Raw genomic sequence first — 27,523 nt, 5'->3', positions numbered from 1 at the left:
GGTATATAACTTTATACTAATGTCGTATACAACATTCTCTGAATATTTTGTCTTAATTCATAAATTATTCCTATTACATTTTAGGCTTTTTACTACATTTTAGGCTTTTTACAAATATTCTATATATCCTGAGGGCTATGACATATTTTCATTCAAATATCAATATATAAAAATATTCAAGTTAGTTGGCATAAATTACCTGTAGATATTTCTTCTTCCAGGGTAACCTTCAAATTCATTGCTGGAATAAAACCTGAAAATATATTTAGAAGTTATTAAATAAATATCAATAACTAAATGGTGATAGTTCAGTACTAACTCTAATATATTGAACAGTACAGTTAAATGTTCATCTAAATTACTCTATTAATAAATAGTAAATTAATTCAATTTATAAACTAATAATAAATAAACTGTTTACTAACTGGCATTTATATACATAAACCGCTACTGTTTATAACTGAATTTTGTTTGTTTACTCTAACTTTCAAATCATAGAAAATTATATTATGCAGACTACTCTTTTTATTATAGGTACATTATATTCTGATTCACTAGCTATAGTCACAAAAAATAAACTATTTGATTAATGTCACCCATTTTTCTCATGATTAACAGTTTACTATTCCACTATGCTATATTATTTAATTTTGTCTATGATTCTAAACACATTTTAAATTTATTTTGCAGATGTCTTGACATTAAATAAGTTTGCTATAAATCAGGAATAGTACAGGAAATGGAGAAGCCAAAGAACTTATAGGTACATGAACTAAGGAGGGGAATGAAGGTAGGAGGTGGGGTGCAGGGCAGAGGTGTATAAAGTGGGCAAATGGGACAGCTGTAATAGCATAATCAATAAAATATATTTTTTAAAAAAGCAAATCAAAATAGTTAAGGGATGTAAAGTACAGCATAGGGAATACAGTCATCAATATTGTAATAACTATGTACAGTGCCAGGTGGGTACTGAAAATATTGGGAGGAACACTTTATAAAGTCTGACTGTCTAACCACTATGCTGTACACCTGAAACTAGTACAAAATAATGTTGAATGCAAACTGTAATTGAAAAACAAAACAAAAAAAGGAAACTCATCCACATTGGGATTCCATACAAAGAAAGGAGCATGCTAATTTACCCAGATGCAAAAGAAGTCACAAGAGACCATACTTGTTACTTAAGTATTTGGGACCCAGTTCTAACCTGTCTTAATATAGCCATGAAGTGGGAAGTCCAATTAGCAGCATGATTTTTACTCTTCTGTGAGTTCATGTGAATATTACAAAATGTCCATCTTTTTTAATTTTTGAAAGAGCATAAGAAATGAAAAGTTTGGGATAACCAAGGTTTGGTTGACAGGTTTTAACTCTCAGTACTTCTCTGCCCTCACTGTCATAAAACCCTTACTATTCTCCAGTAAAAGGAAAAGACAACAGAATACAACTCACTCCTGGTATTACATTTATCTTCTCTACCAGCATCCTTCTACCTGTCTTTACTAACTTCACATGACTCCAGTCACCACTTGCACTTGCCTTTGCCACATCATCTCAAATTACTTGTGAATAAACTACTCTGATCTTTCCCAAACAGCCCCCTGAAGTTTTCATATGTCACAGGTTTCACAACTGTCTTCCTCTCCAGCACAAGGGCATCCACGTCCCTCTCTTCTCTCCCTTGGCCCTCACAGCCACTCGCTCACCAGTCCTGTTCCGTCTCCATGTGTCTTTACTGTCTATCTACCTTTCCTCTTCTCATTCCTTTAACAAATATTTATTGAACTCTGGCTGTGTCAAGCACTATTACAAGTGCCAAGGATGCAAAAAGAGGTGGCATAGTTTTTCCCTTAGAGTCCGTATTTCGTTGCCACTGTGCTAGTTCAGGTCTCTACGACCTCAGGCCTCGATTATGACCGTAGCTGGGTCTTCCTGCTTTCAGTTTTCCCCTACTTTGCAAACATATGTCTGAAAGCTCCCATCTGTTTTTATCTTGTCACTTCTCTTACACTGGTGATTTTAATGGCTGCTCCATATAATGTTCAAACTCCTTCACTGACTGTTCAAAGAACTTCATAGATTGGCAATAGTTTCTGACAGGTTTTAGCCAGTGAGCCTGAACTAATAATCCCCCTCTTGCTGTTAGAATTCCAGCAAATGGCAGGGAGATTATAAGGGAGTACCCTGGATTTGGGCTTTATGAGGAGTAAGAGAAAGGAACTGTACACCCTTGATTAGAGAAATTTGACTACAAATGATTATTTTAGGGTGGTTTATTTAGACTGTATGCAGGATGGACTGAAAAAGAGAGACTGAAAGGAACAAGTCCTGTGTTGAGGTTAACAATAAGAATGTTCGATTTAAGGTGTTCTAAGTTTGAATCCTAGCTCTGCTGCTAACTCTGTGGCCTTGGCTAAGTTAAATTTCCAAGTATCAGTTTTCTTTCCTGTAAAACTGGGATAATCATTTCTACTTTACATTATGTGGTACACAGTAATTACTCAGTAAACAATAGGTGTCACAGTTAATAAATTTACATAACAGTGGGTCAGTACAAAATTTTTTTACATCTATGGGCTGCTCTCAGGGGACTTGTCAAGCTTGCTCATGTTTCAAGTGCTAGAGTAAAATTTTTCCTTAATACCAGTTATTTTTTAAATTTATACTTTTATGTGATTATCTATCAAGTGCTGGAAGGGAAATGTCCACTTACTATGTTCTTTCCAAAAGAAAACTGTTGACTACATTTTAAAGAATGTGCAGTCTTAAGAAAACCATAGCTGTCTAAACTAAACTATACAGTAAGTAACACAAATGCTGTTAACTGAAAGAGGTAGGGCAGGATAATTTGTACATCCATCAGTTAATTAAACCCTGATTGGTGCAACATGCTTCATGCAACACTTACAGTGAGTCCCGTGTTACTCTGAATATATTTATGGCCTCCCACTTGCCACTTGTAATTTGAATAGCGTTTTCCTATAAAAAGACAAACATTATGTTGTGTGAAGCTGAGTGTTATTTGAGCAACCTCAAGTGAATGATCTTTGAGGAGATAAATCTTGGAAGGAACATACCACATTGTCTTTGATATAGTGAATATGTTTGTAGCCATCTTTGTCGCTAAATATTTTGTAGTATGAAGTGGCATCATAGCTGAAAACTGGTGCTGAAACAAAGAACTGGAAAAAAACCCCCAGAGGTTATGTTCAAAAGGCAAACCAAACTAAAACTACAGATTTTTAAAAAACAATGTATATAGGAACCAGAATGCCTTCCCTCCCCTGCCTTCCGTCACTCACATCTGAAATTGCATCTTTTAGCTAGACAGCTTTTCTAGTGATTCTAATAGGCACTTATATTTTCCAACTACTGTTTAATTGCTACCTCACACCCCTGGGTTTAAAATGTTTAATTTGATTGAGTTTTTATGTTCTGAGATTATGTACTTTGAAATAGAGTTAAAACAATCATATGTGAATGTTAATATTAACCAAGTCAAATCTTCAAAATGTGGTATTTGACCAAAATGTGACTCTTATGAAGGCTGATGACCCTTTTAATTCTTGATTTGTCAGCCCTGGCTGGTGTAGCTCAGTGGATTGAGCGCGGGCTGGGAACCAAAGTGTCCCAGGTTCGATTCCCAGCCAGGGTACATTCCTGGGTTGCAGGCCATAACCCCCAGCAACCGCACATTGATGTCTCTCTCCCTCTCTCTCTCTGTCTGTCTCTCTCTCTCTCCCCCCCCCTTCCTTCCCTCCCTAAAAATAAATAAATAAAATCTTTAAAAAATAAAAATAAATAAAAATAAAATAAAAATAAATTCTTGATTTGTCCAGTGCCAAGTACCTAATATGAATGATTCAATGAAGACCTTTTAAAGATTAAAATATGGCCTGCTAGCCAGTTTTAAGGGAGGGACTTGTGATAAAAATGTTACCTAGGACAAGCAAATTGAGGGTTTACTCCTTGAGCTCATTAGCACCCTGATTTTTTCCCAGGGACCCTGCTGGGAACCCTTTAATGACCTAAGGAGTCCCTGACACTCACCTCCATTGTGCCCTGGAGCCCAGCCAGCCACACTTCAACATCCTCAGTGGTACAGATAGCTAAAATCCTGCTGATGTCCTTACAACCGATTTTAGCTGGCAGTTTTTCCCATTATAAGTATAGCCTTATCAGGTTTTGAAAGGACAGGGAAGTGGTGAAAGGCCTACACAAGGGAGGAGCTAGTCTATATCACTCAGAGTCAATATTCCCACACATAATCCAAACCCAGTTCTTTCTAGCTGAGTGCTTACAAATGGCAGTGAACCAAGATGTTAAGCTCCTGGAGAACTGACGGAGCAACAACAACCAAAAAACTACCAGCATCTTTTAGCTACAAACAACTGTCCTGCTGACATCCAGTCTGAGACTCCTTTTTGAACAAGAAGAGAACAAGGGAAGTTGATGTTTGCTTCTTTAGTGATGGCCCCACGTGTGATCTGATACTTGATGCTTTCTGATAAAACTGATGACTATGATTGTGATTTCAAAATGCAACTCACTTGATGTGGTATTTGCAGTGTTCTGAATAGTATTCCCTAAAATTTGTTTCCATCCAGAACCTGAAAAGGTGACTATCGTGGACCAAATGTTTGTTTGTATTTCCCCTAAATTCATATGTTGAAACCTTCCCCCAATAAGATGGTATTAGGATGTAATTAAGGTTAGATGAGGTCATAAGTTTGGAGCCCCCATGAGTGAGACTAGTGCCCTTATAAGAATCACCACAGAGTTTGCTTTCTTTGCTCTGCTCTCTGCTACATGAGGATACAAGCCATTGGCAGTCTGCAACTAGGAGCGCTTTCCTTAGCACCTGACTATGCTGGACCCTGGTCTCAGACTTGCAGCCTCCAGAACTATGAGAAATAAATTTCTGAGGTTTGTAAGTCACTTAGGCTATGATATGTTGTTAATGCAGCCCAAACTAACGAAGATAGTGATGCTATTTAAAAATAGGGTCTTTATAGATGTAATCAAGGTAAGAATCAAGTATCATGTGATGATACTGGAATAGGATAGGCCCTAAATCCAATGACTGGTGTCCTCACAGGAAGAGGGGAGGACCCGAAGAGACACAGAGAGATACAGGCCATGCGGAGATGAAAGCAGGGATTGGAGTGATTTAGCTGCAAGGTCAGCAAGTCCAAGGACTGCCAGCAGCCACCAGAAGCTGGGGGAGGCAAGGGAAGAGTCTTTCCTGGAACTTTCAGGAGGAGCATGGCTCCACTGACACCTTGACTTTGGACTTCCAGTCTGCAGAACAGTGAGGGAATGAATTCCTGGTGTTTTAAACCACCAAATTTGTGGCACTTTGTTACAGCAGCCCCAGAAAACTAATACAGTGTCCTAATTCCTATTGCCTTGGTATAAAAGTAATAAATCTTTAACAAAATGGCAAATGGTATCATGAGAAAGGACTTTTCCTTGCATGATCTCCTTATTAGCTTTATTAATAAAACCATCCTTGGTAGGATTTTGTATATTGAGACTAATAACTCTAAGTGAAATTGACAGCCCAGAGTCCCAGGTATAGGAAATTCTGATCTGCAGTTTTATAGACAGAATTTCATTAGTGTATGTCTGGCAAAAATCTTTCTTTTATTTTAGAATGAAGTTCTGCCTTCTTAGCAAACGGTGATAGACTTACTTAGTAGTAGCCACTTCAGAGCACCTCCCTCTCACTCACGGCCAAAGTAGAAAACTGGCTTATGTTGTCTTAACCACCAGAAAGGAGCCGAGGTCACAAAATATTTTGTGGTGTCAGAATAAAAAAAATTGTGTCCTCCCAACTGTAGTCAGTTGAGAACCTTGAAAAAAGTTTTCATTCTTGATTAAAACTTAAAATTTTATTTTCACTGAATATAAAAATAACAGGGCAGAATGCTAAGTCTTAAAATATTAGAATCAGGCAAACAGGAAGAATATTTTTTGCTAAGCAAAGACTGTTATCTTTTCCCTTTTTACTGCGCACATCAAAGATAACTGCTTTAGATGAACAGGTAACTTAGGTGAGGTAAAGAGAGTGTGAAATATTTCCTCATTCACTTTGCCAGAGCTAGGTCCACAATGCATTTTTACTTAAGTGCTTCTGGCAACAAGTCACACCTGGACCCTAGATAATCATATAATGAGGTGGTCCTCGGTTTTAACCAGGCCTCTTCACAGGTCACTTTATCTCGCTTAAATTTTTTGATAAATTACTCATCTCTATGTGCAAAGCCATTTAAAACATTTTACTTGGGAAGTAAGACTATTTACCACCAGATAATTTTTTGCTATGGTTGGCAAATGACCTGAGGTCCTACTTACCTAAGGTTGATGCCTAAACTGAGTCCACATTTAGTAAGCACAGACTTTCAAGCATCAAGTATAAAATTTATTTTTCCAAACCGAGGGATTTTGTCAACAGCCTAAAAGAGGTATAATGTATCACTTAATTATTTTGAAATGACTTAAATGTGGCTTTGCAGTCTAAGCATTATGCTTGTCGTGTTCTCCCAAAATTTGGCAATTAAATTCCAGATTCCTTAATTCAATCCTTCCCCTTCCTTGTCTGTTCTCTACAGAGCAAAAAGAGATTTATTTAAAGTGAATTTGTTGTTGTTTTCTGATCAAATATTGAAAAAGTTAGTCTATTTTCTCCAAGTTAGAACATGGGTTATCTCATGGTGGAGGAAAGAAACAGGTAAAGTTCTGCAGCAACTGTTTGCTAGTTTTGCACCTTCAAATAAACAGGTCCATTGCTTTTAGCAAGTCGTTTAATCTCACTTTTCTAATCCATAGGTAATCTCTGAAGGCCTTTTTCATTTTAAATCTCTTTGACAAGTTCTAACGGAAGAACTCTAAAACTGCTCTTTAAATTTATATTGACTAGCCTGTACACTTTGTCCACACTCCTCATAAATATTACCTGAACAACTGTCGAAAAGACGTATTTCTGGGCAATTTTATTAAGTCACTGATCTGATTATCAGTCAAAGGAAGCTGTGTGGCACACTATGACAAATAAATTATGACTGTGCCAAGTTGTACCCTTTTTCAAAAGACATGTCTGAACATACAAAATCGAATGAATGACCTCAGCAAAGCAGTTGCCTTGGGAGAATGTGGACTTACTCTTAAAAGCTATCATTGCAAACATTTTTGACAATTCCCCTTCTGGTATTTAGAAAGTTTACTGACTGTGAAATAAATTTTAAGAGATTCAGATTATTTTTCTTAGTAAATAAGAAAAATAATGTTTCCCAATAGAATTCTAAAGCTATAGATATTAGAAAGATCTGGTACAAAAGCATATGTCGCAGGTAAATAATTTATTTATTCACTAGATTTATTTTGGCATGACTTTTGATTTAATGTAGGACCTCATTTTCCCTCAAACGACATATATGTTCCTCCACTGAAAGTATTTAAAACAGTGTTCTACAGCTTTAGAAGGCAATTTGTTTATTCGTTCATTCATTCATTCATTCATTCACCCATTTATCCAGCTATTGTTTGCTGAGATCAAAAGGCTGGTGATGCTCTGGCCTGGTGGCTCAGTTGATTGGAGCATCATCTGTACACCAAAAAGCGATGGGTTCAGTTTCCAGTCTGGGCACATACCAAGGTTGTGGGTTCAAACCCTGGTTGAGGACATAGTGACAGACAAGCAATTCATCTCTTTTTTCTCTCTCTCTCTCAAATCAATAAACATACCCTCAGGTGAGGATTTTTTAAAAAAAAGTTGTTGCTATACAGATTGTAAAAATTGATAGGATGCAATTGTAGACCTCAAGATACTTATTAATAGAAGATATCAAAAGATGCACTTTAAAATATTTCAGAATGTTTTGAACCCTGGTAGCATTTTCAGAATAAATATGTATGAATTCCTAAAATTGTGTCTTTGAGAAGGTTATAGTATCATTGTTCGTCTGTTTGTAAAATCATATCACTCATGTTCCTTTATAGTACCCTTAGTCATATTTGTCATCAGGGAGAACACAACTAAAGGAAGTTTCAAATCTTTCTTCCCTCATTCTTTACTGGAAATCTTTATAATGGGAGTGAATTCATGGATTAACTTTCCCCTTTCCTCAAGTTTTCAAGCACTGATCTAAAATTACCTTTTTGGAAGATGAGCTTCTGATTGACCAAGAATCTAAAAAATTTAGAAAGTCCTGTTCTTTCACTGAATACTAATTTTTCCTGTGTTACTTAGAACAGTGACAAAGAGTAAATTCAAGTAGAGCTTTCCCATTGTTTTATGACTTACACTTATCCTTGTTATTTTGTTATTTTTAGAATATAGTTTACATTTATTGCATATAATTCTTTCACTAATAAATAGCAGTGAAGACTGAGTAAAAATATGCAAGTTAAAAACACTGGATCCAAAAAAAAGTACAATAGAGTTTTTAATATCTGAAGACTTTTACTTTATAATTTACTTTCTGCTTACCCATTTTAATTCTGAATTTTTGCAAGACTTAACATCTTAGAATTGGCTTCTGAATTTTTTTATTGTCCTTGTATTATGGGTTTATGTGTTAAACCAAGTCATAAGAATTAATTATTTCATTAAATGTGCCCAAATCTCAGAGAAATAACCTTTTTTTAAAAACCCAATGATGGCTGATTTTAATCATATATTTGTGTTAAGTGACAGCAACCACACAACATTCACTTATGTGTTATTTTGTGTATTTTATATAGGATGTAAGATACAATTGATATTTTCCTAAAACATAATTGTTTACACTGAAAATCTCTATAAATCACTGAATAAAACTATTTCCAAAAATCCAGATATAAATGATCACAAACCATAACAAAACACACATTTTTCTATTTGCTACCATTTTACTTAAAACCTAGACTAAGTGTATTTATATATGTATATATGTTTATACATATAAATTCATTTATTTATTGTAGCTTGTAATAAAATTTGATAAGAAGTAGGCTATCTCTAAATTACCAAGGATACCCAATGTATTTAATTTTTCTTGAGTTCAAATTGCTAATGATTATTAAGATCTTTTAAGGCAGGTCAGGGATTACTTCCCCTTTTCAAAATGATCTTCATTGTATTTGTTTAAGAAGTAATAATTATGAATATCAGAGAGTCAGTTGAAAAAGTTATGGTTGGAACACGAGGAATTCTAAGTATATAGACATTGAAGTGTCTGGTACGAAATTGCCAAAGAGATCACTACTGTTGGGTTTTTTACTTTGATATTTTTTTCTATGAGAAAAAGTATAAATACATTTCAAATAGTTCTTTGATAGCAGAGAATCTGTTGAGTTTCATTAAAATATAAAGAAAAGATAGCAAAATCATACTCCACCAGCCCATCCAGTTCTGCTTTCTTCTACATGCTCCTGGGTCTAAAAGAAAAAAAAAGCACATCAAGCATAGTATTAGGTAGACAGTTTTTCCTAAATATAATCTGGACATTTGAACCAATTATGCTGCTTCATCAGAGTGTAGTATTACTAGCCAACTAACTTCACACTTGAGTTTCAAATGACTATTTTCAAAATCTTATACAACAGCACATGTATAATCTAAAGCCTAGATTTTACTGCAAACCTTTAATATTCTGGTTAAACTTCCTATGACATAGTGACTGGAATTATTACAATATTAATGAAGGTCTAACACATCCCAAGTACTTGGTATCATATAGGTAAAAAGGCACTTTACAGTGGAGTTCAGGTTATTTTTTTTCTTTCTCAGTCTTATAAAACAGGTAGGAATCTTAAAATTTGCACTGAAGCTATTTTGGTGTATATTTTGGCTTAATACAAACAATCATTCATTGAACAAATATTCCATAAGCCTGAAAATATGAGTAGGCTTCTCTGGACAAATAATTAGAGAAAGCTTAGTAAATAAACTACAGGTGGTTCAGTATGCTGAGTGAAGAGTGACTCTGGGAAAGAGAACATGTGGGTGGATCCAAGATATCCACAAGATCTCCGAGAAACTTTTATACCACTCTAAGAAGTTTAAATTTCTCCTGTAGGTAAATCCTTTGATTTGGAAAACATAACTGTGAACGTTATACAGAAAATAGATTAGAAGTGGGTAAGATAGAAAGAGGAAGAGAGATTGGTTGGAAGGCTACTGTCCTATAAAGACCCAAATCTAGGTTGTGTTAGTGATGATGGAGCAGAGAAGATGTATCCAGAGATATTTAAAAGTTTAAATTTTCGGAATGAATTTGACAGGCAACTAGTAACCAAAATCTCTGTTATAAATAAAAATTACTTAAAGAGAATAAGCAGAGAGTTGTGACAAAGATGTAAGATAATTAATAACTATTTCTTCTTTGCTAGTACTATAGCAAGGCTACATTTCCCAGGGCCCCTTCCAGTTGGATGTGGTCATGTGGCAAGTTCTAACCAATAGTGTAAGAGCAAAAGTGACTTATGCTACTTCTAGACCTAGTCTATAAAACCTCCCATATGTGATCCATGTTCTTTCTTCCCATCCCCCAGATGGATGTTGATGGTCAGGTCTGAATAACCTTGGACTAGCCTCAGAAGTCGCTGGATGAAGAGAGGAGAAATGCCATTACCTGAAATCTAGTGACTGTGTAGGGCAGCACACCCCACCCCTCTAAACTCTCACCAGTCTCCACTTACACTTTTTTAGACTCACTATTAGATGTGTACATAAATGTACAAACAATTCCTACTCTATTAATCCACTGAATTATTGGAGCTGGTGTGTTGTTGTTATAGTTGTTAGCCTACCTTGCAAATATGTTAACTTGGAGAATAATAAGGTTACTAAAGAAGTCAGAAGAAGAAGAGATGGAGAGAAAAATAACAGTCAGTGAAGTAGAAAGAAGACCACGAGGTAAGTACTGTCATAATTAAGAAGTACAAATAGTTACAGGATAGCCATAGGGATGTAAAGTACAGTATAGGAAATGAAGTTGTCAAAGAACTTATGTGAATGACCCAAGGACATGAACAATGGTGTGGGGATTGCCTGAGGAAGTGGGGGGTCCTGAATGGAAAGGGGCAAAAGGGGGACAATTGGGACATCTGTAATAGCATAATCAATCAAATATAATTAAAAAAACAGAGTGTAGTTTACATTTTCTCCTATAGGGGTAAGTCAGTGCCTCGGACAGAACAAGACTTGAAAAAATAGTGAAACATTTTGATTTGTTACTTTTAGCCATAAAGATGAAATTGATTTTAATCCCCTTTTCAGAGAAGGAAGAACAATTATGAAAGATGTTTCTTCCCCAAGTTATAACTTTCTTAACGAATTTCATTAAAAAAATTCTATTGTAAGTAATTATGGACACTTTCTTTCACTTTTTTGTTTTGTGTATGTCTTCAAACATTAATAAAATGTTGCCAGGTGACTTAATCTTAAATGTTATTTGTTTTAAACACACACACACACACACACACAACATCATGAGTCTGGTTGCTAGAAAATTTGATGCTCTATTGTTCTTAAATCTAAAAATGTGTTCCATGTATTTATCAGATTATTTTGAAAAAGATTGTTTTGAGATCCTAAATTTATTCAAACCTGGTATTCTAAATGTAATTACTGTTTGGGGCCAAAAACTAAAGTTGATATTTCAGGGAATTCCGTATCTTATTGAATGAGCATCTATATGTTCTATCAGTTTGGATTAAAGTTGTCACTGGCTTTGATAAATTAGAATTTCAGATTCCAAAGCAATTACAGTTTTTAATTGCTTGGTTTTAAGAGCTAAAAATGATATCTAAATGACCAGTTTTATAGTTTTAAACTAAAAAATTAAAACAATAATTTCTAGCACCCAGGTTCAATGAAAACATCAAGGCTGACTAATCAGAACAATGGTTTCTAATTAACTAACACAATGAAGTTAATTCTCTCTTTTTTATTTTTGCCTATGATACTGCATTAAGGCCAACATCTTTCCGCTTTGTATATCAAAATATAAATAAGATAAAAATAAGCTTCTAACATATTTCATCAAAATTAGTCAAGCTTGTTACAGACACAGTAGTGATTTAAAAAATATTTTTAGCCTGAGTAACTTGACTATTATAGTCCTGATATATTTCCAAACAGATTCACAGGATTTTTTCCTTGCAAAACATAATGTCCTAATTTCTAGATAGAACTCAGTGATTTACTTTGATTGCCTGTGCTTCTTTTCTTACTTTATAAAATAGGTTTATCCTACATTTGGTTTAATTAAACATTTCTTTATAATTAGAAGTCTCATGAAATGTACCCGTCAAATTTCCTATTTAAAGAAAGCATTTTTGTATTTCTTAGTCTCTAATGTGAGTGCTTATGAACAAGCATATTTTAAAGCTTTAAGATTGGTGAAATAGTTTCCTGACTCATTAATTCAACAGATTATGTTTGGATTTGAGCAATAAAAACAATTAAAACTCAACAATAAATCTGTGCCTAATTTTTGAGTTTTTTTCTCCCTAAAATTAGCACAGTATGGAGGGCCCTCCTAAGATAGGATTGCAGGATAATTTGACCTAATAGTTTATCTCATTTTCTGTTATCTACTTTTGATTTTAAAATAAAAATGTTTAGCTTTCTTTTGATAATATCCATTTCCTTTAGAATTTTTATTTTTGATTTTGACATTGAATAGAATGTGCCATTATTTGCATATTATCTCAGTTCTTTTGAATAGAACATAGCTATTTTCCTTATAGACCCAACTTATCTCTTCATCTTCAGTATTTTTCATTTTTGGACTGCCCATTTTGTAATCGCAAAAGGATGAACTTCCATACTAATTCAGAACCAAATACTTGATTTTTCCAAAGTAATGTTATTTGATTTAGTTTTGTTTTCTATTCTAAAACCAATGCTAAAGCATTCAAGGAAATAAGTCTCATTTATTTAATGGAAATAATGAACTTATAAATAGAGAATGTTTTGTTTTGTCTGTTTTTGTAAATCAGGAGTCAAATGCAGGAGTCAAATTCTGGCTATGTAATATAACTGTTAGCTATAAGTCAGTCCCCACTACTGAACTTTCATCTTCACAAAGACACCTCTGCAGTTTTAATGTAACCTACCTTAGGACAATCCCATGTCTGCCAGTCTTCCCTGAAATCACATATAGATAAGACTGAAACATTCTGAATTCTTTTTAGCCACTGCAGGCATATTCGGTCATCAGTAACCCATGTGAGCCAAGTGAAATAATAATCACTGCAAGTAAGTCAAAACAGAAAGTCACAACCATAAACGAGTATTACATTCAAATAATTTCTTCATTTTGGCTTGCTACGTGATGTATTTTATTATTATTAAATATTCCATTGATAAGGAAGGCAAAACTGTCCTTTCTCCGCAGGGTAAGTTTAAATATATCTGCTGACATTTAAAGAATACCTATTAGAGAGTTCATTTATCTAATGGAATTATTTAAAAATTCCATTATTGGGGAGTTTCTTCCCCAATTTGGACTTTGATATTTTAGAAAAGAATTTAAGGCGCAAAGCCAAAGCTACTGATTAATATACAGGAAAAAAAGCATTAAATTAGCTATTTTGCATAGGTCAACTCAATTTTTCACTTTTTAACTAGTTGAGAGAGCCAAGTGTGGTGAAGTATCACCTTTCTCTCCAGGCAGGTTTGTGTTGGAAGCCTGGTTGACCATGGTCAGGGGGTGAAATCTGGGTTAATATAATAATCAGAGAGATGAGTACAAAGTAGCTCAATGGTGCTTGGCACATAGTGGATGCCAATGAATGGTAGCAATGCTTGTGTGGCTCTGAGGACAAACTTGCAAAAAAACACATCAATATAAATAACCCACAGAATTTTGGACACTGATATAAATCACAGAGCTTGTAGGAGTCTCTAGCTCATCTGCTAGATGGATGAGCTAGATCTTCTACTAGTTAATATTACCTCAGGCTTGTTACCTAGTATATCTTTGCCACTGTTTCTATATAAAATGGAAATGAAAATATTACCAGTTTTAATGGTTGCTGTAAAGATTTGCTGAGTGCTCAAAGTGCTTAAGAACTATGCCTGCTACATAGTGAATGATCAAAAATGTTAGTTATCCCTGTTAAATATATTGTTAGTATTTTACAGACGGTCAAACAAGCCTCCTGACTTGACATGATGCTCTTTCCATCATTTCCTTTGCAGCCTAAAGAGAATGACAGACACACACACATGCACAAAGATGCATTTACTCAAGCTTTCATCAGTTAGGTTAGGGTGGGAAATAATGGATAACTAAAAAAATTCAAGATATTTTTGATCAGCCAAGACTAGATTTACCTTGGCAAGACCCAGCAAAAGTCTGATGAGGCTCTTTCCCATATAGTGAACTTTTTGTAAAGATTTTATTTATTTATATTTACACAGAGAGGAAGAGAGGGAGAAAGAGATTGAAAGAAACATCACTGTGTGGTTGCCTCTCTCACACCCACTCTGGGGACCTGGCACACAACCCAGGAATGTACCCTGACTGGGAATTGAACTGGCAATCTTTTGGTTCACAGGCTGGAGCTCAATCTACTGAGCCACACCAACCAGGTCCATACTAGTGAAATGTTTGGTCATGTTATACAGCTGACTTGTCTTCATGAAGCAGGAGAGAAGCCAAGCCTTGGTTGGTTAGGATTTGGGAAGTGGTAAGGAGGTCCACCAGGCAGACTTAGGGACCCCTTCCTTTTATCAACTTCAACCAGAGTGACCACAGAGGACTAATGGAAGGCTGGAAGGTTGCTGTAATTGGGACTAATCAAACAAGTCCACATAGGGCACCATGCTGGGGAAGTGAGGATGCTTCCTGTCCCTGTCTCCCTATTCCTAAATAATTAATTCTACAACAAGTAATTGCAAGCAGACTGCATTCTACTTAAAAAGGTAAAGATCTGCAGAGGATCAGTTGGTCTTCTCTTGTTTGCCACACACATGTGATAGGCATGACCTACAAACCCTGGGTTGGAAAGAAAGTGGCCAGACTTGAAAGAAGCCAGGCTGAGGACGTATATAATTTTTACTATAGACCTATTGGTTTCAACTTGACAATCATACATCAGAGGTAAGTATCATTTAGGTTGTTCACTGTGGTCATCTTTATACATCTAAAAAGTACTAATATTTTTTTAAAAATTTAAGAAACGTACTTGTGATTTTTACTTTTGCCTGTATTTAGCTTTGAATGCTAATATTATTTATTTTTGCTTATAGTATATATACTCATCAATAACTCACTAGAAAAGAAGTACATACACTGATTAAGAAATTGTGTTAAACTTCAGTTTCTGGAAAGTATCTGAGATGAATATACCTTGCGGCTATCATTGCTGGAACTGGCACTTCTGTGGGACCTGCGTATTCGGGGTAAGTGGTATCAATAATAAATATTCGAACAACAGGATTCTTAGCTCCAGCCTGCCGAGAAAATGGGGATAAAAAAGCTCATAAAATTCTAATTATCACCAACATTTTCAAGACACTTTAGGAATTTAGGCATATTTTCATAAGCTAAAAATGTTAAGTATATTACTGTTGAAAACATTCTAATTTCAACACAATGAGGAATTTCATTTCAATTTTACTTGTAGGACAATTACAAATATTATGTCAACCAGAGTAAAAACACATATTTTAAGCAATTAATGAGGGCCCTTTGATTCATCAAAAAAATAGTTTGGACATGAAAATGCAGTTCTGTAATCAATATTCTTTTTTTATAATTTTAAGACAGATATTTCCTATTATTATTATTTTTATTATAATTTCTCCGTGTGCTAGGGTGAATGCAGAGGTGGATTGGTGTTGGGAGAAGAGTGTACAAATAAATAATGAAAGATATGTTTTGCTTTTACCCTATAATTTGGTCCAGACAATCACTACTCAGTTTCCTAGCTGGTTATATTACTACTGCTATCATCCCTCCAAAATTAGGAAAATTTCACCTCCAAATAAAGGTCTATGGAATTTATACTTTTCTTGTTTTGTGCTTTCTATGCTATTATATACCCTGAATAGTATATGACAGTATAGTTCACACTCAGCTTTTTATATTTTCTGTTATTTTACCACAGAAAAAGAGAATCTTGTAATTGTTAAATAACTTAAATCCCCAGTTTAGATAAGTAGTTTTAAATGACTCCGTGCTATTGGATTCATCTAAGGAATTGTCCAAGCTTTCCTCTGACCTCCCTTTTTTCTCAAGGCTTTGCTGGGACTTCTTAGTTCTTTCAAGCAGTCTCACCTCTCAGTCCATAGTCAGAGGGTTCTGCAAGTTCAGTCTTTAATGAAACATTTGAATTTGGGTCCCAGCTTCTCTGCCAATGTCAGTTCCTCCCCAGGTCTGGGTTTCTTCATCTCTTCCTGCTCCCTTCCACCTTCCTAAAGATCCAAGTCCTTTTGCATCTTGGATCCCAAGTATCGCATCTCTCACTTCTAAGTATCTCCAGCTTTCAGACTTTATATGCAGCCTTTGAGGGGTCTCCTACCCAAACACTCATCTTCTATCCTTTGGTTTTTCTCAAATAACTTTAAACACAGATTTAGACTGTCTGGAATTTCTATTTCTGTCCCTATGGCCTCTTGGGCTCCCTTCAGAAACTACTGGTGCGTATGCACATCTGCCTCATCTTTGTCACTTGGGGGCCCATTGGATCCATCCATGACAGGGTTCCTCTGGCAAGTAAAAGCGATGGGAACAAAAGGACATTGAACTACATTCTAAAACCACTTTCACTCCTCATGCAAGAGGAGAATTTATTATTTGATCCCCTTTCAGATTTCTTTTCTAAATTGTTTGGATACAATGCTCTTCACTGTGACCTGGCCATTCTCCATCTTCACATACAGGTCTCTTCTCTTTAACATGGAAATAATTCAAAAATACGTACATGAATACATATACGAACTGAAAGTTCTGGAATATTTATGCAAAAAACTTTGGGCTCACACCCTGTTTAGGGCTCAAGGCTCACAAACTTAAGCTACCTTGTATGTCCAGAAAAGATTATAACTCATACTTGCTTTTACCTGACTGAAACATCAAGTTCAACATTTGTATTTCCCAATCTAGCTTGCATTTACATGAGAATTCAAGAGGGAACTGAAAAACAGAACTTTACCCTGAATTTGGAGCATAAAATATAAAAAAATTAAATTTAAGTTAAGCTTGTTTTTCCTCCATGATCTAGACCATATGTTTTTCAAAGATTCTGCAATAGGATTTAGCAAGGACTACTTCATCCAGCACAACCAGATGCCCAAAGCAACAGATGTCCACATAAATAATAGAGCACAGTACAATGTTTGCTTTACAATGCACAAGGATAAGAAGCTCTCCAAACTTGTTGATCCCACCTCTATTCATGGTATTGGTTGCTCATTTTGACACCAGGAAAATAGAAGCATCTGCTAAAAATATCCAACATACCTTTGGGTATGGAATATTTATTGTTCTAGGATATTGTTCATCACCATAATAGGAGTAGGCAATAACTGGTATATCTGTATCATTAAACTCTGCATATGCCAAAAATTTTCCATTAGGAGACCACCAAAGAGCATATTTTGTAGCAAGCATTTCCTCTGAAAAATAAATACTAGTATATTAATTATAAGTACAGCTTACTCTTAAAATCATTGTACATATTTCAAAATATATTATATATATCCATTTCTCATCTGAAATAATTTACTTATGTAGATGTAACATATGTTATATTTTGGTTATTAAAAGAAAAATAATCTTTTAAGAATAGTTTATCCTTCTATCACTTATCAAACAATTAGTATTCTTAGGATTTGTCATTAATCAGAAATGTAATTTTTAAAGTACATAATAAACATATGAACAGGAATTCATTATATTAACAGGAATTAATTTTTCCCTTGGTTGGCAGCTGCTGGTTCTTACTGTCACCTAAAATAGCCAAAACCAGGAAACTGTAATTATAATACAGAGTGACATAAACTAGTTGACTTTCTCTCCCCGGAATATTATTTTAAAAAAACAGTTGAGCTATATATTTTTTTAATAAAGGCAAAGATTAAAGCACATTTTAAAGTCCAGTTAAGTCCTGAATATTACAAGACCTAGAAAGAGGACACAATTCACAAAAGTTTAAAAAATTAAGAATATTTCCCCACAAAATAAAATAGTTGTTTAGTTTTGGGAAAAAATATTTATTTCTCAAGAAAAAACAAACCTGAGAAATGAACTAACAGCATCTAAGGACCATAATCTTCTTGGAATACAAATTATTTCTCCTACTTTCTTATGCTCAGACAAACCCTACCAGCCTGATGAGGCTTTGTTCTTGCAGAACACGCACGTCTTGTCCGTAACATGGATAACAGCTTTCAGAAATGCCACCACTCGTCTCGGGAACATACCACTCTTCTAAATGTTACTAAATGTATGCAATTATTCTCAATTAAAAGCTTAAAACGGCAGCAGTAGAAAAAGAATACACCTTACCTTCATAAACCCAGTCTGGGATCCCATTAAATATTTTATTTTCTTTTCCATTATATGTTATTTGAAAAGGTGGGTCTTCTGGTCTTTCTTTCAAATAGATATTGTTTTGATACACATATGCCTGGAAGTGGGAGTAAGCTAGTTAATAAGGGAAAATTCCACAAGAAATACAATTAAATCTGTGTATTTATGTTAATTATTCACCATTCACCCAATGCCTTTTAAAAGAGTAGCAATCCAGATGCAAAAAGACTCACAACTAAAATATAATTTTAATAGGTTAAAAATCCCAACCAGCTCACATTATCAGCAATTATGATTTTTAAAGGTTATATGAAAAAAAGAATAAAGTCTAATATTTTATTAGTGGTTTCATTACCCAAGTAAATAATTATGTATATTAACAGGAAGTAAAATAAATCTCTGAATATTAATAGCTAGCCAGATCTCATCTTTATTTAGAGTCCTTAAATAAGAGCTTGGACAAAATTTCATGTTGTCTGAAGCTAGTCTGGGAAACTTGTGAAAACCATATTTTTCCTGAGCTTTCTGGCACAACGCATTCTGGCTGAGTATAAGGATAAAGTTTCTGACTGCGATATTTAAAGAAGTCGATCCATGAGCTTGAGATTTTGCGGAATTCTCATATGGGTTTCAATTTATCATAACTCTTTTTGTTTTTAATCACTAAAAAATAGTAATAAATGTATTTTTTTCTTTTACACAAGGAAATTTAAGAAAGGCCAAAATCAAATGGCTCCTCTTTTATTTGAAGGATTAAACACTTTACAATTTAAACACTTACTAATTTACTTCCAACAGGAGACCAGCAAATATACTGAATTGGACGAGGAAGCTCATTTCTTCTTATAAAACCTCTAGAAGGAAAGACAGACAGAGAGAAAAATAAATAAATCTTGCTATTTAAAGCAAATAATATTCTGTGTGAGCAGAAAAAACAAGCAAATGATATAAATGAAGTTTCATCCTTTCTGCTTCTTCAAACTGAATAGAAAGAATGTGGTCACTTGGGACTTAGAGAAATGGGGTAGTAGTTGCAACTCTTTACTAGTTACTGAGAAGTCATTTACCTTCTCTGGGTCACCACTTTCTGACCTTTATAGCAAGGTAAATGGATTCAAGATCTATAGACTGCAAAAGTGGGAATCTCTAGGAAGTATCTAAAGGAACTCCCTCATTTTATAGAAAATAAACGTGAGGTTACAGAAATGATGTGACTTTTAAAAATCACATTGTTAGTTCTTGGCAGACCCCCAAATTAAACTCAAGCCTCTAACCCTCATTTGCACACATCGGCTAAGATGGTCGCTGAAGTGCCTTCCAGCTCTGAAATTCTATAATGGTGTTGAAGTTCAATATGTACTCTTGCGCATTCCCATTCACAAGCCCCAGCTCTGTGAATGCATATGCATTTTGAATTTTTGAAAATAAGATGCCATTTGACAATCTCCCCAGGGATCTGACTTGCAATCAGAAACGGAAAGGAACATCTGATCTCAAGCTAAACTGAAAAACAGATCGTATATTGGGCAGTGTGCCTTAAGCTTGCAAAGTCCTACACCCGTGGGGAAACTTCAAATATCCTTTTGGCCAGAAATCTCACTTTGATCCTTAGAGTCATCTTGCAAATACTCAGTTGAATGATTTCCACTGTGGAGCTTTTGTAGTTCTTAGCAAGAATGCGTTCAGGTTTTATGTGTTAAAGGGTCACAGGATGCCCCGCTTAAGTTTTAATTTTTATCTTTACGAAGATTTTATTAATAGTTTCACTGAATATGCTTCTGTGGAGACGCAAAGCAAGACCTACCTGGGGAACATTTGAAATCTTGCTCCTTAACGTATGTTGTCAGTTTGGCTCAAATAAACTTTTATAGAACTTCTCAACAAAACAAAAAGACCTACCTCCAAGGTATAATATAAGAAGTCTGAAGAAAGACTCCTCAGCTTCCTCTTCAAAACAATGTCGCCAACCTGGACCTGACACATGCCTGACATTTTTTTAAAATTTAATCTTTATTGTATTTTTTCCCCACTACCATTTAGTCCTCATAATACCCCCTCCCCCAGCAATCACACACTGTTATCCATGTCCATGAATCCTTTTTCCTTTTGCCGGATCCCTCCACCCCTCTAATCTCCCGGTGCCACTAGCTGTCATCTACTCCCCATCAATGAATCCGCTTTTCTAATTCTTTTAAACTCTGGAAACTGTGAGTGCTTGTAACACACATCACCTTGATGTAATGTATTTGGCCATGCAGCTTGAGACCTAGCAAACAATGAGGGAACAGAGCACTGCACAGACCAGGTTTGATTGGACGAAGGGCAGTGTCCTGGCGGGAGAAGACCATTGGTGCTGCAAGGCAGCGCGGACTACCAGGGAGCAGTTCATGACACCAGGCCCCTGGAAGGTCCGGAACATAGTGAAAGACATACGAGGGCACAGGCAAAGGAATGACCCAAAGAGAAAACATTCTTCACCTGGTTTACAATTCTGTCTCAAGCCCGCCTTCGTGTTACCTTTGACATTGTAACATTGCCTTATGTTGCCATATGCTGTAGAATCATCTATGCAGTCATGCAGACAGCGCCAAGTAGAAAATCTCAGCACACGGTCTCTTCATGACTGGCAAGTCACCACAGCTGCCATTTTCTGTGTTTTCTGAGTAATTAACAGTATGAGAGAAAGTGGAGGAGGCTGCTTTTCAAAGGCTGTTATCTCCTCAGTATTCCCTTCCTTCCTTGAAATGAGACCATCCTCATTTTCTCTGTGGTAGATTTTTATAGACTCTTCTGAGGCACGTGGAAGACTTGGAGTTGGTAGCATTCAATTTTCTCTTGAAGCTCAACAAATTTGTCATCCCTCACTTTCTAAATTATTGTATGTTAACTTAACAAACAAAACAATCTGGCAAATTAATAGTTGTGAAGAGAAAAACCAACAAAAGTGGTTTGATTAAATTCACTGTACAAAAGCTAAATATTTAAAATGATTCTAGGCCTTAAAACATACAAACCATGATGAAAACATGAGTATTGCCCTATTCTTTGGAATTTGTTTACTTTTGTGAACCTCAACATAGGTAAAACTTGGAAAGTTTCAAACTGATTAAAAGAAAAATAAGAAAATGATTAATCCCTTTCTTTAGGCATTAATTAATTCAGTACAACTTGTTAATTGGATTGAAAGAGTAGATTCACTTCACTTGTCTAAATGTTTCTTGAGAGTAGGATTAGTGCCTTGAGTTCATTTGTATCCTCCCATATACACTTTTCACACATTAGATGCTCAATAAGTATCTCTTGAATTTGGTGACAAAGTGGATTAGACAAGATAGACTCAGAGTGTATTAGATAAATTTGTATACTACTTTATGTACTGGTTCCTATTCCTTAATTTGACAGTTTAAGAAGAGACGAATTATACTCTTTGGATAAAATTATCTATGGGACACTTACACAATGGAATACTACTTGGTCATAAAAAAGAAGAAAAATTTACCCTTTGTGACAGTATGGATGGACCTGGGAAACCTTATGCTAAGTGAAATAAGCCAGTCAGAGAAAGACAAATATCATATGATTTCATTCATGTATGGGGTCTAATGAACAAACTGAACTAACAGGCAAAATAAAGATTCATAGATAGCAGGATGATGGCTATTAGAGGGAGGTTAAGAAGTGGGTGGATTGAGAAAAAGGAAAAAGGACTCATGGACACGGACAACAGAGTGGTGATTGTGCAGGGAAGGAGGTATAAGAGGACTGAATGGTAATGGAAAAAATACAATAAAATTATTTTTAAGTTATACTCTTAAAATTAGACTCTGAACATTTTTAAAAAGTAGATAAATATTTTTTTGAATTTTTGTGCTCTTGCTAAACAAAAGGAGAAATAGACCATAAGATTTTTAATACCTCTTCAAGATATATCATTACTTTTCTTTTTTATATAACACAAATAAGATATCACATTAAGATGAGTAACTAAACCAATTCATTGTCCATTTTTCTTAAGTGCAAAGCTGATCATGTCATTTCCCATTTAAAACTCTTCAGTGATTCCCTATTGTCATCAGAATTAAATCTAAACTCCTTTCAATGGCTTCCTTATTATTACTTGGCCCATGTTTCTTGGCCTCCACTCCCTCCAAACCTTACACCACCCAGCAGCCAGCATGCCCTCCTCCAATTTCATCTCAACAGACCTACTCTGAGTTTCCTGAAGACGCCACGATCTTCATTCCCTTTGTGTTTTTACCTAATATTCCTTCTGCCAAGCATTTTCTTTCTTAGCCCTTTGTCTACTGACTTACTTATTTTTTCTTTTTGAAATTATAAATATTTTAATATTTAAACATGCAGGTAAAGACAGAAAACAATATAATACATAACAATTTATCTACCATCTAAATTTGAGATATTAGCTTGAAGAACAACTAATTTAAAATCAACTAACAGTATGTATGTTCAGATGCATCTCCCTCCCTCCTGCTTCCTTCCAGTGATGCAGCCACCCTGGTGAAAACAGTGTGTTATTCCCCTGCATGTTTTGTACTTTCACTACACAGGTTTATTTCCATAAAAGGTATGTTTGTGATTTTGTATTTAAACCTGGAGAGAGGGACTATATTGTCTATAAAAATGCAAAATATTAATTTACAAATGAGATGAATATTGCATAGAAATATTTTCTTGAATTTCTTAATTTATGGTTGCACGTATATTGTAAAGAAGTAAGAAACTATGATCAGTAACAAGATAATGTAGTCTTAACCTCAAGTTAGAGTTTAAAATGAGAAAGTCTATATATTCCATTTGAGTAGTATTCATAAACAGACATGAAGTTTTACCCATTCCTAAGGTCGTAGATGTGATATGTTGCTGTGTAAGAGTATCTCCAAAGCTGTCAGAAAAAAGAGAGGCAAAGAAAAATCTTAATTTGTAAAAGCTTATATCAAGAATGCATAATTGTACATTATTCAATTCAAGGTTCAGAATTATGAAAGGACTATTTCCACACAGCATTAGGAGGGATATGTTTCAGTTCTTAATTAGTCTTCATTTAAACTGTTTTACTGTGTACTTTCGTCCTGTTTGTCCAAGTTCCAGAACTCATCGGTGATTCACCCTTCACTCCATAAGAACCATATTCAAAGACATTTCTCAGCATAACAAGCTTTCCTTTGACACATTTTGTCCTAAGAATTTTCACCTTGATTGAAGTAAAACTCAATGAGTTCCATGGAACATAAGGATTACTTTCCACCTGAGTATTTGGTTATCGTGATACCAATTAAAACTGGGTAAAAAGAATTTCATTCAATGTATAGTTTTATTATAACATGCTTGCCTTTCTTTGGGTATGGGCTTCGAAGTTAATAGACAGTGAAAACTAAGTAGGAGAGATATAGTTTATAATTCCTCCTTATAAAAACTGTTTTTTTCTCACAAGTACATTTATATCATGGTTAGTAAATAATGCAGGTATTATTTTGGATTTCTTTTTCTTAAAAAGGAGTTCAAATTCTGGGCAAACAAGCTCCAGAGGGTTGAAACATATCTTTCTGGAGATTGCCGATACCAAGACGTGGTCCTTTGGAAACTGGTCCATGGACAGAACAACAGGAAGTGTGGCAAGACTGACTCTTCATTCTGAATATTATGGGAGTTTTGCATCTCAAGTAGGGTATGAACCTTTAGTTAAAACTAAAGGTTCTTGATCTAAAAGTGATTATTAGATGTTTAAATCAATAGTAAATTATTTCCCTTTTTCAAAAATAAAGATCATTTTGAAGATGTATAAAGAGAAAAAAATAAGATGATTAACTTACGACTTCAGTCAGGAAAGGAAAATTAAGTAAGGGTAAGTGGTATGGTTTGGCATGCCACTAGACTTTCGAAGACAGAGACTTAAACCCTGGTTTGCCACTGATGGCATATTGTCTTGCTTGCACAACTGAGTTAAAAAATTACATCTTGATTTTCAATTTTAAATAATAATAAACTTATGAAGTTAAAATGTGGGAATTAACTAACGAGTTATGATGTCAAATAGCTTTAGAAATACAAGGATGATTCACCTGTTTCTGATCAATATCAGTGCCCCCAAACAAAGTATTTTTCCCTAGAAGAATATAGTTTCTTCTATTACTGGTTTCAGTTATGCTTTTGGGCTCACCCCAAGCCCACATTAACTTCTTGAATATTTAGAGATATAAATAGATTCCTGCTTTTTCTTACAGTTATAAACCAAACTGTTGATTAGGAGGAGATTTAATCCCCAAATTAAACATCCTTCTATATATACCCTGTTACTCAAATTACCCAAATTAAATAGTCAATACCTTTGAATAATCACTCTCTAGAAATGCAAATTGCCGATCAGGTGATAAGCCATAATTTGAAGCATTGACACTTTTCTGAAATTATAAAAAAAATTGATTAGAATGCAGAAAAATAACAGATCATGTTAATTTGTAGTTCTAACAGAATATCATATCTTTGATATATCCTACATACATATATATTCAATGCAATTTTAAAATGTCTATGTAGTGCCTACTGTATACAAAGAAATTTATTAGGCACTATGGGAGGAGGATATAGTAAAGATATACTTTGTGATTTCAAGAAGCATGTAATGTTAAAGTTGTAAATAAGTAACATATTACAAATTAGTTCTATAAAACAGATACAAACATAGCATTACAAGAGCATTAAGGAAGAAGTGATTGAATCCAACTGAGTGTAAATGCCTGCACAGAGCAGGAGAGTGTTATCTGAGCTTGGATTTAAATGGTGAGTGGACCCTTGAGGGGAGAGGAAGAAGGAGGATGAGAGTCCAGAAGGACAGAGTAGCATTTATTATTCTATGTCAGACACTGTCCTAAGCACTTTTAAATGTTACTTCATTTAATTCTTATATTAATGCAAAGAGGTAGTATTATTTCTACCTTACAGAAGAAATGGAAGTGTGGTGAGGTTAGAGTAGTGTGGAACCTTACCCAAGTTTCTGTATCTAGTAAGTGACAGAACCAGGATTTGAACCTCAGTTTGCCTGGCTATGAAGATCGAGTTTTTAACTTTTCCTGATACTGTATTATTTGCAGAGAGGAAGAAAGATGTTAGGGGATTTAGAGGAAGGAAGGGCAGTAGTCTAGTTGGACTAGAAGATATAATTAAAGGAGAGCTATAGTGGGAATGGAGCTGAGAAGGCAGGTTGGGTCCAGATCAGTTACTGAGTTTGGCCTTTTTCTTGGTCAGTGAAGAGCTGGCAAAGATTCTTGAGGAGGAAGGTGATGTTGGATACATACCATGGTGGCATTACTCAAAATGGTATATGATTCTCCTGTTTCAATATTATAAAACACTATGTTATTATCTGTAGATTGATGGAGATATTCTTGTCCTTTAAACAAAAAGGAAAACAAAACTTGAAATAATCTCCTTTAATAGGAAATACACTTATAACAAAGAGAAACTTCTCTTATTTCACAGACTTACTTTGCTTTTCCTCTTTGTCTAGTACATATTACTTTGTCATATTTAAAATAAGTTGATGGTGGAAGGGATAAAAGAATACTTTTTTCTATTTCTGACAAATATGCCTTATTTATTAGTAGCGGCCTTATTTTAACAAGTTTAGGATACTCGGGAATAAAATCAGATTTTATCCATATACAAAGAAGATAAACTAGTTTTAAATGGTAAATGTCTCTTGCAATAAAAATGCATTTTATTTGGGCTGTGTTTGATGTATCTTAAAACCTATTTTATGTACATTTTATTTCCTAAAAAGAAAAATGAAAACACCCAATTTTGTTTAGTGGCACTGTAGACAAACTATCATGTCATAAATAATTTAGTTGACTTTACTATTTGTTTGATTAGACTCATTTGACAACATCCTCTTTTACAAAACTATATGTAAATATCAATTTTATGGCCCTTAAAGGATTTTTTAGAGTGGGATTTGTCCATTTCTCTGATAATCCGGATTAACAACGGAATTCTTTTTTGGTAAAACTCCCATGACCTTTCCTAAATACGTATCAATACTTAACTTCCATTCTGAAAAGCTATACCTTATGCTTAGATTTTTCTAACAATTCTCAACTTCTACTTTCTGCTAAACTCCTATTGGCCTAATTATTTGGGGAATCTGGTCTAACTGGTTCTGTCCAAGGTGCTTTGCTGACCACTTGACCTATCTAAATAATTGCTCCTTTTTCCCCCATTTCAAAGGATTCAGTTTCTGTTACCATAGAGATGCATTGGTACTAAAAGCAAAAACAAAAACATACATTTTAAAAAATGAAAACCCAAAGTAAAATAATAATTCACCTACCTGAAATCCAGCTTGGAAAAAATGTTTTATAAGAAAACGTGCCATTTAAAAAATCTTTCAGTGTGAGTGCTCTTGTTGTATTTTCTTCAGAGTTATGATCTTTGGGGGAAGAGGAAACACATTACTACTAAAAAGAAGATTAATAACTCAAATAAATTCTAAGCCTCTCTCTCATCTGTTCTTTCACATGTAATGAAAAAAATCTGCCATTTACAAAATACTTGTTTAATTCTGTCTTAATAGCTATTATAAGTATTATCTCCTTTTTAATAGACAGGGTAAATGAAGCTTGGACAGGTGGTCACAGTGCCTGGAAGGGAAAACTGGTAGGAAAATGTTGAAGAGTATGAAGGGTGTGGGGGAGAACATTACTGAGCAGCAGGACATTATTCTCCAGTCAGTGAATAGTTGTCAGAGGTTTTTAAGAAGGAAAATGAGATGAGATTCCAACAACTCTAAACCTTGCAAAGCTGAGATAGAGGGCCATGTGAGTTTGACTAAAAACCTAGCCTCTGAAGCACTTTATTACGTTTCCTCACATGTAGCTTGCCTTGAATTTCTACTGACTTAGCAATGATATATTTTAGCTTTCCAGTTGGTCAGACGAGATCAGCCAGAATCTTTACCTTCAGACATCTCAAAA

The 27,523-nt window shown here is 34.8% G+C and overlaps 1 protein-coding gene across 3 annotated transcripts in view; it reads right to left on the bottom strand.

Moving 5' to 3' along the window:
• LOC114495343 (fibroblast activation protein alpha) overlaps positions 1-27,523 on the bottom strand; it is a 71,852-nt gene that overhangs the window by 28,596 nt on the left and 15,733 nt on the right. For all 3 annotated transcript variants that reach the window (XM_036023390.1, XM_036023388.1, XM_036023389.1), the window contains exons 3-15: positions 26,881-26,979; positions 25,847-25,941; positions 24,878-24,952; positions 23,384-23,436; positions 19,315-19,387; positions 18,510-18,630; positions 17,463-17,617; positions 15,348-15,451; positions 13,108-13,243; positions 9,376-9,420; positions 3,078-3,182; positions 2,909-2,979; positions 200-253 (exon numbers count right to left, since the gene is read on the bottom strand). In XM_036023390.1, the coding sequence (XP_035879283.1) occupies positions 200-253; positions 2,909-2,979; positions 3,078-3,182; positions 9,376-9,420; positions 13,108-13,243; positions 15,348-15,451; positions 17,463-17,617; positions 18,510-18,630; positions 19,315-19,387; positions 23,384-23,436; positions 24,878-24,952; positions 25,847-25,941; positions 26,881-26,979 (1,186 nt within the window). The remainder of the gene's footprint in view (positions 1-199; positions 254-2,908; positions 2,980-3,077; positions 3,183-9,375; positions 9,421-13,107; positions 13,244-15,347; positions 15,452-17,462; positions 17,618-18,509; positions 18,631-19,314; positions 19,388-23,383; positions 23,437-24,877; positions 24,953-25,846; positions 25,942-26,880; positions 26,980-27,523) is intronic.

This window comes from Phyllostomus discolor, chromosome 4 (genome assembly GCF_004126475.2).
Source record: "Phyllostomus discolor isolate MPI-MPIP mPhyDis1 chromosome 4, mPhyDis1.pri.v3, whole genome shotgun sequence".
In the NCBI taxonomy this organism is placed as follows: Eukaryota; Metazoa; Chordata; class Mammalia; order Chiroptera; family Phyllostomidae; genus Phyllostomus; species Phyllostomus discolor.
This window is presented reverse-complemented; position numbering and strand designations above follow the sequence as displayed.